This window comes from Ixodes scapularis, unplaced genomic scaffold (assembly GCF_016920785.2).
Source record: "Ixodes scapularis isolate PalLabHiFi unplaced genomic scaffold, ASM1692078v2 PGA_scaffold18__7_contigs__length_3171195, whole genome shotgun sequence".
NCBI classification, from domain to species: domain Eukaryota; kingdom Metazoa; phylum Arthropoda; class Arachnida; order Ixodida; family Ixodidae; genus Ixodes; species Ixodes scapularis.
In genome coordinates, this window is record NW_024609844.1 from 2,876,523 (window position 1) to 2,889,084 (window position 12,562).

At 53.6% G+C, this 12,562-nt stretch overlaps 1 protein-coding gene across 1 annotated transcript in view; it reads right to left on the reverse strand.

Annotated features, from left to right (window-relative positions):
• Positions 1-12,562, reverse strand: part of LOC115323018 — a 189,103-nt gene that overhangs the window by 112,216 nt on the left and 64,325 nt on the right. The window contains exon 8 of the mRNA XM_040205305.1: positions 12,298-12,440. Within this exon, the coding sequence (XP_040061239.1) occupies positions 12,298-12,440 (143 nt within the window). The remainder of the gene's footprint in view (positions 1-12,297; positions 12,441-12,562) is intronic.

Genomic DNA, 12,562 nt, shown 5'->3' on the forward strand with positions numbered 1-12,562 from the left:
AACGGGGTCCTTGAGCAGTGTGCCTGGCCACCATGAGACTGGCCCCTCCACAGAGTGGTGCACCGGAGAGGGACTGTGGTTGCGACCCAGCTGCGACCGCCCTCCCGGAACGATGCGGGGCTGGAAGTCCAGTGTCACTGAGAACTGCACCCCGGCGTCCTGCGTGGCGTCGCGGACGTCCCACAAGGCTCCCCGAGCTGTGGTTCCTGCCGGGGAATACGCTGCCAGAAGACGAGGAGCTCAGCCCAAGCTGGTGTTTGTCCAAACGGCGACTCCTCCTTTCATCCCTCCCAGAGAGGACCATTCGGTGCACACCAAGTTGCGTCTCGAAGCAGCAGCCGCAGGGGCGATGACACACAAGATGGGAAAAGTCCAAGGCGTGCGCCCAGCGAGGGAGCAGTACCCCAACACCAACAGCGACGCCGCACACAAAAAACAAAAAAAAAACATTCAAAGCAAAAACAAGAAAAACAAACACTGAGGGTTCCGAGGCACCCTCCCCCCACCCACACAGAAAAACAATAAAAAAAATGCCGGGAACGCCGATTTCGGATCGTCCCCCCTCTTCTTCCCTTTCCCGGGCCACGCACTCTACGAGGTTCCGATCCCATCGGGTTGCCTCCGGCTACGCGTGTTGTAGCTGTGCCGCGGTGGTCCCAGGAACTCCTGAGATCGTTGGCGCCCGCGAATGCCCCTTTGCGGCCGCTTGACCGGCTCATCCCCTTCCCTGGGGAAAAAGGGTTTCAGTTCGCCGATTTGAACTGTCCCGCGGACGAGATCAGAATTCTGGTCCCTCAGCGTGTATGTCAGTCGAGACTTCTTGGAATCGATGACAAAGGGGCCAACCCACTTGGGGGCCAACGCCGCCGAGAAGAACTTACTCGCATCGCTCTGCACGTGACTTCGCCGCAGAACGGTGTCGCCCACCTCGAACTGCGCATCGCGGTGCGCTTTGTCATAGGTGTTCTTCTGCTCCGCCCGCGCGCGAGCCCTGTTTCCGCGGGCGGCGTCCAGCGCCCGCGACAGTCGCTCTCTTGTGCGCGTCGCGAAGTCCTCGTGCGAGGGCACCGCTCTGGCCGCGCTCTGTCGCGGGCGAAGAACCGCATCGGTCGGCGTAGGGAGTTCTCTGCCGAAGTTCAAAAGCGCAGGCGTGAACCCAGTGCTGCGGTTGAGGTTGGACCGCAATGCAAACGAAATCGAATCCAAATGCAGATCCCAGTCCCGCTGCTTTCGAGCATACGCCCCGAGCAGCGGCTTGATGTCGCGGTTCCGCCGCTCGGTCACATTTGCTTGGGGATGGTAACACGAAGTCTTACAATGCTTAATCCCGAGGGCCTGGCTGGTTGCCGCGAAGACTTTCGAGCAAAATATCGAGGCGTTGTCACTCACCAGTCTCTCGGGGAACCCGTAGCGACACCAGACCTCGGACAGCCTGCTCAGGACTCCCTTGGCTGTCACCTTCCGCATTGGAAACATCTCGACGAATCCGGTGAAGTGGCAAGTGACTACCAACACATGTTGATAGCCTCCGCTTGACCGCGGCAGGGGTCCCATCAAGTCGCAGGCCGCGATCTCCCATGGCCGCGTACTCACGATGGGCTCAAGCAGGCCGGGTGGTCTGCCGCCCCTGGGCTTGCGCTCTTGGCACACTGCGCAGCTACGGACATAACGGCACAGCTGCCCCTTCATGCCCGGCCAGGTAGCGAAACGGCGCAGCTTATGCCACGACTTCGGTGCACTGCCGTGACCGTCCGCATCGTGGTAGTGACGCAGCGCTGCCACTCTGAGATCGCGGGGAATCACGGTCTTGAACGACTCACTTGAATCGCTCTCTTCCGGGAAGTAGCGCAGCAGGACGCCGTCCCCATCGATCAGGTAAGATTCCAGCTCACCTGCTTCGATGTCTGACTCCTGGGCGATGGCACTTGGCCCTCTCGGTGTTCCGGAGTGCCGGAGCGTCTTTTCGCCCGTCTGCTCAGGATCCATCTCTTGCCTGAGCCGGTCGAAGATAGCGCGACAAAACGAATCGCTCTGCTGTGCTTCGTACAGTTCCGTTCGGTTGAACGCCGGTCCCAGTGAGGTAATCGCCTCAGCCAGCTGCGCGACGCCGCCACAGTGGGGAGCGGAGCGCGAGGCGGGATTTCCCGTCTCCTGGGGGATGGCCCCGCCTCCGTAGCCTGCTGCCTCGCGCGGTGGGGGATCCACGGGCGCGCGGGAGAGCGCGTCGGCCACCACATTTGTCGTGCCCTTCCGGTACCGAATTCGGTACTCGTACTTCTGCAGTGTCAAGGCCCAGCGCGCCAGTCTTCCGGCGGGTTCCTTGATTCGGGAGAGCCACGCGAGGGCCATATGGTCCGTCTCGATTGTGAATTCCGTCCCCTCGACATAATGATCGAACTTCTTAAGAGCAAAAATGATGGCGAGGCATTCGCGCTCACTCACCGTGTAGTTCTTCTCTGCCGGGTTCAGCGCCCGGCTGGCAAATGCCACCGGGCGGATCTCTCGCCCTGTCTCCTGCAAGAGCACCGCGCCGAGTCCTTGGTCGCTGGCGTCCGTCTGGATCGTGAAGGGCCTATTCAGGTCTGGCAGTTTGAGGGATGCTGTACGCGCCAAGGCCTCGGTCAGCTGGAGGAACGCCTCCTCCTGCGGCGCCTCCCAGCTCCAGGGAGCCGCTTTCCTCAGCAATTGCGTGAGGGGTGCCTGCATGGCTGCGCAGTTCGGGATGTAGGCTCGGTAGTATCCTATCATGCCGAGAAAACGGCGCACTCCCCCGACATCGGTAGGGACTGGGAACTCCAAGATCGCCCGCAACTTGTACGCGTCGGGGGAAACTTTTCCTCTCTCGATCCGGAAACCCAACAAGCTGATCTCAGAAGCTCCAATTTGGGCTTTAGTCGGGTTTAGTGTGAGGCCGGCGATCCGTAGTTTGCGCAACACGTCCTCAAGGTGACGAAGGTGGTCCTCGAAAGTTTCCGAGTACACAATGATGTCGTCCAGGTACGCGAGCGCGTGCTGCCACTTGGCATCTCCGAGCACCCCGTCGATCAACAGCTGAAATGTCATCGGTGCACCTGTTAATCCGAACGGCATCCGATTGAACTCGAACAAGCCTCGGTGACACACGAATGCAGTTTTGCTTTCGTCGCCCGGGCTCATCTCCACTTGGAGGTAGCCTTTGCTTGCGTCGAGGGTAGTGAAATACTTCGCCTTCCCCAGATTCGAGATGATTTCTTCGATGCTCGGAAATGGATACGCATCTTTTACGGTCACCGCGTTCAAGCGCCGATAATCGACGCAGAGTCTCGATGTTCCGTTCTTCTTGGGCACCAAAACCACCGGGAATCCCCAGGGTCCTGATGACCGGCGAATGATTCCCGACTTCAGGAGCTCATCGACTGCGGCATCTATCGCGTTTCGCTTCGCCAGGCTCACAGGACGCGGATTGGACTTCCAGGGGCGTGCGTCCCCAGTTTCAATGCGATGTTGCACCTGCTTAGTGCAGCCCGGCTGTTCGGTGAACATTTCGTCAAAGTTGTGCAGCAAAGCCGCCAACCTCTCTCGCTCTGGTCGGGACAGTCCATCGGCATTGGCCAACGGGTGGCCCATTTCGTCGCAGTGCTCGGCGGAGCTCGGAGCTGGGTGACTCATGGGCATGGCGTCGTCGCGGTCGGTTCTTTCCTGTTCTGTCGCTTTTCCAAGCGCTGCCGCCATGGCCCCCATGGAGCGCTCTCGGAAACTTGAAAGGGGCGCATGTTCCCCCTCTCGGTACCCGCCACTTGCCACGTCAATGATGATGCCAGTGTGGGCCAGGAAATCCCGTCCCAGAATGATGGGCACTGTCAGCCCGGCCAAATGGACGAACCGCTGTCTCTGCGCGCGTTGATTCCAACGTACCACGAGACGCACTGCTCCCCTCGAAGTCGTCGACCCACAAGCCAACTGGAACGCGGTCTCCCCATGCCTCACCCGAACGGACTTCTGTTGGAGATGCCTGAGGACCTCGTCCCCAATTAGCGACGCACTAGCCCCGCTGTCCAGAAGAGCTGCGAACTCCTTTCCCGCCACCGTCAGTAAAATAAATGGGGCCGCGGTGCTTGTCGCTGCTCCGACTCGATACGCCGTCGGCACGCACACGGTCGAAGGAGTGTCGGGGACCCGCTCGTTGGTCGGTTTCGCCGCCGATAACTTTATCGGCGGCCTCCTCTGTTTCCCGGAATCTCCCTTGTGCAGTCGCGCCTATAGTGCCCGATTTCGTGGCACCGAAAGCAGCGGCCTCGCCAACCTGGGATAGGATTCTCCCCAGTGGGACGTCCGATGCGCTCACCCCTTTGTGGCAGCGGGTCGGCGGCAGCCTGCTCCTGGGCTGCGGCGATCCGTGGTGCGCCGGTCGGACGGAATTCCGTCGCGTGGACGGCCGCGCTCCCTCCTCGGCGCGATCCTGGCTCCAAGGCGTCATCCGTGAGCTCCCAGGGATTCCCGCTCGACTCCCCGCTGGCCTCCGCCATTGCGGCCTCCCCCCGTCGATACCCACGTGGCACCGGACCCTGCCACGCGCATCGGGGTTCGAGCGTGTCAATTGGTGCTGGGGGAAGGTGGTACCTGCGCTCCGCCAGTATGTCGGCCTGAACCCTGCGCGCCTCCTGCGCGAGCTCACTCAGACTTCCGAATGGGCGCCCACGCAGATACCGCGAGAAGGTGGGATGCGCCTGCCTCACCACCCGCTCGACCTGCTCCTGGTTCGTAGCATTCGGATCGGCGATCTGCAGGAGTTCCTGCATTGCCCGCAAGTACTCTCCGAAGGACTCAGCGGGAGCCTGCGTTCTTTCCTCCAGTTCCCTGCGCATTCTTGGCAGGTAGTCTGCCGGCAAGAACTCTTGTCGGAAGTGGGCCGTGAACTCGTCGAGTGTTCCGGCTGACTCGCCTACAAGGCGATGCCACCTGGCTGCTGGGCCTACAAGAGCCACCGGCAGAACTCTGCCTAGCGTCTCCTTCTCTGTCAGGCCGGTAGCCTTCCGATATCGCTGGATTTCCAGCAAGAAGTCGGTCGCGCTCAGAGCTCGATCGCTGTGTCCGCTGTACTCCGGCACCGGAATGCGGATGAGGGTTCTTGGCGGCGGCGTTTGCCTCTGCATGCTCTGTAGGCCTGAGCGAACGCCGCAACCAACGCCGTGGATTCACGGGACATCTCCATGCTTTGCGGCATAAACACGACCGGCGCTACCGTCGGCGTGTCCGGACTCGGCGCTGCGGTCATCGCCGCGCCGTTCCGCTCCGCCAGCCCCGTCGACGTAGCGACGTCGGCCAAAAACATTAAATCCGTGAGGGCGAAATTACCCGTGGCCGTCTCGAACAGTTGTTTGGACGTACCCTTCCCACTTTCGCAGTGCCGCGGTATAAACTCGCCAACCAGGGGGACCGCCCCGCGTGAACTTCCACGCAGTGTCGTCGACGGACGTTGCGACCGTAATTACGGCTCGCCTGCCCCACGTTGGGCGCCATTTGTAGGAAATCGCGTACCGCCGCCGATTCGCCATTTCCCACGTGGTCCGTCAACCAACCGAGTCCAGCCTGGTTCTTTCACGGGAGCGGGATTCCGCTCCCCGTTTATTCGTACAATAAAATACAACTCTACAAAACACTTAACCTAAACTACAAATACACGCGACATCACACAAATATTTACAAACGCACGTTAAGACCAACGCCAAACACAAAGAATGTCCTTAGGCCTCGCGTCCCGCGATATCCTAGATCCGGTCGCCACCCACTTGCCTGCCAGTGCCTGCGTCTCGGTGTCTCGGTCTCGTCCGGAGTTCTTAGAGGCCTCTCGCCCCCTGCCCCACCCAGTATCTATCTCTCGATGGGCGAGGAGGTTTCTCCTCGCCTGCCACGGGGGCGCCTGCAGCGCCCTCCAGTGGCTAGGAGAGAAAGCGGCGCGTCGGGAGCCGAATTCGAGATCCCGATCGACCCCGCGGCAACACGACCATGTGATCGTGTCGCGGCCAAGATTGGCCGAATGGTTAGGTGGGCGCCCTCGTGAATTCACGGTGTGCCATACAACGCAGTGGCTTCGACCTCCCACCAGTCAAACTGAACACCGCAGCCTGCATCGACAATGGAGGTCAGGCTGCACCTGCACAATTTGTGGCAAATCCTCCGTTTGTAGGACCGACTAACATAACTGCGGAAATTGGACGGCAAAATTTCATGCTCTTATAGACACTGGCGCAGCCAAATCGTGTATTCCTGAACGCCTCCGACGACACTTGCGCAAAGTACTTACGCCCCCCTCCAGTGGACACCTGTTACGTATCGGTAACGGTGATTTGGTCCAGCCGCTTGGATACTGTTCCGCGTCAGTGAAGGTAGGCCGCAGTCGATATGTTATCCTGTTCACTGTACTCACAAGTTGCATCGCGGACGTCATCCTTGAATGGGATTTCTTATCTTCAACAGCCGCCTTCATTGATTGTGCGAATCGTGAAATTCATCTCAGCCCTTCAGAGAACAGTAATGAACATTTTGAAGCACCACTAGCCGATCTTCACATTGAACATGATTTACTCATACCGCCCCAGTCGGCAGCCGTTGCAACTCTCGTCATCGCCAACCCAGTCGCAAGTACTGTCGCTCTCATCGAACCTCTTCACACCTGTCTACAGAAAAAAGGAATTGTGATTCCTTATTCTCTCGCCACCATTTCAGACGATAAGTGTCACATATGGATAACCAACACTTCAACCCATCCTCAAATCCTCCCCCGAAGAACGCGCATTGCCTCCCTCCAAGTGCATATTGAACACAACTTGGCTGCACTTTCCACGACTGCCGCTCATACCAGACCAATTGCGGAAAATAACGTCACCAAAAAACTGGAGAGGGTGATCGCCTCAACCGTCGTCCAAGCCAAACGTCTCAAATTGCGCACTCTTCTTGCATCTTATAGCAGTGTCTTTGATTTCACTGACCAGGTATTAACCCGTACCACACTTGTGGAGCATCATATCGACACCGGTGACTCCCCGCCCCTCAGGAGCAGACCATACCGAACATCCGCTGCAGAACGAAGATTGATACAAAATCACATCACTGACATGCTGGACAAAGGTGTGATCGTGCCTTCCTCTAGTCCCTGGTCGTCGCCCGTCGTTCTCGTAAAAAAGAAGTATGGTACCTGGCGCTTCTGTGTCGACTATCGCCGCCTTAACAAAGTGACTCGAAAAGACGTATACCCACTTCCCCAGATAGATGATACGCTTGACACGCTACAAGGCTCGTCGTGCTTTTCATCCATGGACCTCCGAAGTGGCTATTGGCAAGTTCCAGTTACTTCGGCTGATAAGCCTAAAACAGCATTTATATCACCTGAAGGCCTTTACCACTTCAACGTTATGCCTTTCGGGCTCTGTAATGCGCCTGCGACATTCGAGTGCATGATGGACGTTCTCCTTCGTGGCCTCTCTTGGAACATCTGCCTTTGTTACCTGGACGATATTGTTGTCTTTTCTTCAAACTTCGACGACCACCTATCTCGTCTCCGGATGGTCCTTGACTGCATTCGTGCCGCTGGGTTACAATTGAACTAAAAAAAATGTATTTTTGCCGCCAAGAAAATCAAAGTGCTCGGTCACCTGGTAAGCGCAGATGGAATACCCCCAGACCCAGACAAAACACGAGCTGTGTCCGACTTCCCGGTCCCACAAAATGTCAAGGACTTGAGAACATTTCTGGGCTTATACACGCACTTCATAAAGTGTATTTCCGGATTTTCTCATATCGCTGAGCCGCTTAATCAAGTGCTACGCAGAGACGCATCTTCTGAATGGGGCCCACTCCAGTAAACATCATTTGAAGCACTCAAGACAGCATTAACGTCGGGTCCAGTCTTGGGCCACTTAGTCGAAGGTGCCGACACCGAGATACGCACCGATGCCAGTGGCCACGGTATAGGCGCCGTTCTCGCTCAAAGCCACAATGGCCAGCAACGTGTCATTGCCTATGCTAGCCGAACACTTAACAAAGGCGAACGCCACTTTTCGACTATCAAAAAAAATGCTTAGCCGTCATCTGGGCTGTCTCCAAGTTTCGTCCCTAATTGTACGGATCCCCATTTCGTATCGTGACTGATTACCACGCGCTTTGCTGGTTGGCTAGCCTCAAGGACCCCTCGGGACGTCTAGGTCGTTGATCCATAAAGCTTCAAGAATACCTTTTCACTGTCGTCTGCAAATCAGGGAAACGACACCTCGACGCTGACGGATTATCTCGATGTCCTCTTGCTGACGATACAACCATTTCTCTCCAGACCTCACATGCTACAGCAGCTCTCGATAACGTCGACATGGCTTCAGCGCAACTGTCTGACGATTCCATGAAACCGCTGATTCATTACTTACAAGGCGTCGCAACATCCTGTACTCAACGCACTAAACGACGCGCCCGTCTCTTTATTATTCAGAATAATGTCCTTTATAGACGCAACAACGAGCCCCACGGACGACAATGGCTTTTTGTGGTTCCGAGACATTTACAGAAAGAAATTATTCAAGCGAATTTGACGACCCCACAGCCGGTCACCTCGGCTTTGCTAAAACGTATTTCAGAATACGCTCTAGATTCTTCTGGACTGGCACGCACCGTACCATAAATAAGTATGTTCGCGCATGCCACTCATGCCAGACCAAGAAAAGACCACAACAGCACCTACTGGGCCTCTCCGACCCCTTTCTCCACCGAACCACCCATTCGAGCGCATTGGAATTGACTTTGTGGGGCCCTTCCCCCAGTCACAAGCCCAAAACCGATGGATCATCGTAGCTATCGACTACTTAACACGCTACGCCGAAACCAAAGCGCTCCCGACCGCCACGGCCCTTCATGCTGCCGATTTCTTTCTTCATTCCATCCTTCTCCGACACGGAGCCCCCCAGTCCATCATCACAGACCGAGGAACGCCTTTTGTTGCAAACCTCCTCCATGAGGTTTGCCGCCTTGCAAACACTATTCATGACATCACGACCGCCTACCATCCCCAAACGAATGGCTTGGCAGAATGATTTAATCATACTCTATAGCCGATATGATGTCCATGTATATTACTGACGATCAGGATAACTGGGATTTTTTTTTGCCCTACGTTACATATGTTTATAACACCAGCCGTCAAGCCACTACTGGTTACTCCCCTTATAATCTCCTATATGCTCGCGAGCCGTTATCTACCACTGACACATTGTTGCCATATATAGAAGATTCTTCTCTCGATAATTGCGCCCAAGACGTTTTCTACCGTGCTGAAGAAGTCAGACAGCTCTCACGTATTCGCACGCTTGCATCACAACATCAACAAATCATTCGTCACGCCCGAGCACCACCCTCCAGTTTCATACAATATCGGTGTAGAGGTTCTTGTTTGGACACCGTCCCGCCAGCCCGGAAAATGCGAAACGCTCCAAAAACAATTCCGAGGCCCTTTCCGTATTTCTCGCCAGCTGTTACCTACGAACTACGAAGTAACTGCGGTACTTCCGCCACGAAACAACCGCACCATTTCTACTGATATCGTCCACATCGCCCGCCTCAAACCCTACCACCGACAAGCTCCCTAAACACAAGGGCCGGTGGACCGGCCCTCTTTGCAAGGGGAGGTACCTGTTAGGACGAAAGAGGAAGCTGGATTTCGACCGGTGCCCGCAGATCTCGTGCAGCGCTAGAAGCTCGTGCTGTGCTCGGCCGTTGCTCGAACCGTTATGTTGGCGACACCACTGTAATCGCTCCTCGCTCATTGTATAAACCCCATCTATTCATCAACAGTCTTCCAATATATATATATATATATATATATATATATATATATACACACACACACACACACACACACTCCGAGAAAAAAGTTGGCCTCAAGGGACTAACGGCAGCATTTGGTCCTCTGAACTCCCAGTTGCTCCCCGAAAGGACCATCTGGTTCAAGCTAGGTACCGTGCGCAAAAGCTGGGGACTAATTGCGCTCGACTGGGACTAACCGATAGGCCTGCGCGAGCAAAAGCAGCCATTAGTCCCCCTCAGACAGGGTGCATCTGTATGATTTAGTCCCCGAAGGCAAACGGAATGTTCGCCAGGAGAACGGGTGATATTTCGCTCGTCTTGGGGATCGGCGAGACAGCCCGGCACGGCTGAAATTGCTGACAAAAGTCAGACGAAACTGGCTAATTTGTTTAATGTGCCACGAACGTTCAGACATTAAATGATAGAGCTTCGCGCGTTGTGCGGATGCGAGTTAACGAATGTGTTGACTCTACTTCACCCAACTATCTCGTCAAAAATGATCTGTATGCATTTCACAAGTCCCAATCACGTAATTTACCTTGACGCCAAAAATGAGCATTTATCCAAACGCAACATCTCCAAATACTAACACTTCTTTTTTTTTCCTAAATGAAACTTAAGAGTTTGTAGAAGACGCGCTTTCAACGCCGGAGTTTCGCAGTCAGAATAAATGGTCACTTCAATCGCTAAAACCGAGTTACTGAGAACAAGTCGAGCCTCGTCTCTGCGCCTCCCCGTGACCAACCTTTCTTGTTAGTCCAATGTCGAACTCAAAATCCGCAACGACACACTTGATGCACGGCACGCTCCACTGAAAAAGCACATTCAGGGGCAGTGTCTAGATGCCTTCATACGATCGTCGTCGCTGTTTCAGATAACATTTTAGATGAACAACGAAGAACGAACCGCGCCCGGATCGTCATCCATGGCAACACCGTGCTAATACAAGACAAATGCGAACTCAAAAAGAAGGCCACCGAGAAAACTGAAAAGAAAGAGAGTAAAAAAAAAAAGAGAAAACAAAATGTTTGCTTGTACGCAGACTTGTACACGTTACTGAAAAAAAGTAACTGATTACAATTACAATTACTACAGTAAAAAAAGTAACCGATTACCGTTACTGATTACTGCCTCCCAGAAGTAATTGAACAATTACTCCAAAGTAATTGATTACTTTTCAAGTTACTTTCACGTTACTTTTTATTGCGATGACAGAAATACACAAATACACAGTAAAATATTGCGTACACAATTTTGTTTGGTTATTGTTCCTTTTTTGTTTAAATAATAATTGGGTTGTGTGTGTGTTTATACAGCCTAGAACTTGGTCTGCCTCAGAGGGGCGACGAGTCTCCCAGCTGTAGATCGGCAATTTAGCCAGTGCGGTACAACCGCTAGCCTGGGGTCTTTAACGTGCACCACGCAGTAGTGATACACGACCGCACGCCGGTACGATGCTCATCCTTTTTTTGTTTTCAGATTCGGACCTTGTCCTGTAGATGACGCGTCGACCTAAGGAACAAAGCCCACTAAAAAGTCAATAGCGAGTTCCCGCTTCCCGTCGACTTTATCAGCAATCTGCAACGAGATCCGGAACTCCCCAGCCAAGGCTGGTGGCGCGCTTGTAGAAGAGCGTGGCGTAAAAGAAAAAAGGATTTGACGACTAATCCTAGTTTTATTTTTTTTAGATGTTAAAAAAATGTCAATCATTTTTGCTCCATGGCTGAGTGACTATGCTGATTTTTGTGAGAAAAAAAAATTGTGGGATGAAAAATGTAATTGGTAATTGTGTAATCGATTTTGTAATTGATTACAGAAAAAAGTAATTGAATTACTCCGAGCGTTACAGCTTGACAAATGTAATTGAAGCGTTACAAAATTACACTTAACTGTAATTGATTACAAGTAATCAATTACTTGTAACGCGTTACGTACAAGTCTGCTTGTACGTCACTTGACCGGCGTGTTGATAATGGCGACCTTCGACCTTCTCCCGTCCTTGGGAGCGTACGAGTGTTCGTGTGTCGTGTGTAGTGGGGAGGGGACGGGGGGGATTCTTAAGTTTCGGTTTGCTATCGGAGTGCATCTGGGTCCCGGCGGCACCGCGCCCCGTGGAGAGAGAGTGCAACCAACCTCTGCTGCGCTCTCATCGCGCGATGCAGCAGAGGCTGGTTGCACTATCTCTCCACAGACGCGGTGCCGCCGGGGCTCAGGTGCGCTCTTTTTTTCTTTTTGAAAGCTGCGATACCTTGCTTAGTTCTAATGATATTGAGTTCGAGCGTTTCTTTGGTCTTTTTAGGCAGCTTTAAGAAACAGCTTACCCTGAACATTGTAAGGAACGTAAATTTGAACATGAAACTGAAAATTTGACTGACCATTTTGAAACGGAGGAAAATGCATTTGCAATGAACAGTTGTATTATAACCTCGTAAACCTTCAATCAAATCTAAAGATACTGACGAACGCACTTACTTTGTTGACAGAAGGACAGCATCATATGATTCGTATGATGTCTCTTGTATCTCCTCTTTAAGGTTGAAAAGTGTAGCACTGGCGTCGAGATAGGAGGTGCCATCATACTCTATTAATTCATACAACTTTTTCTTTAGGCCTTTCTGGAACGTAAAATAAAGATTAAACCAGAACGCACCTTTAAAGGGCTAGGAAAGTCGGGAGCTTGTTTTTGCGCGTATTAATGAGGACGTTTATGAGCCATGTCATAAATTTTAAATAATGC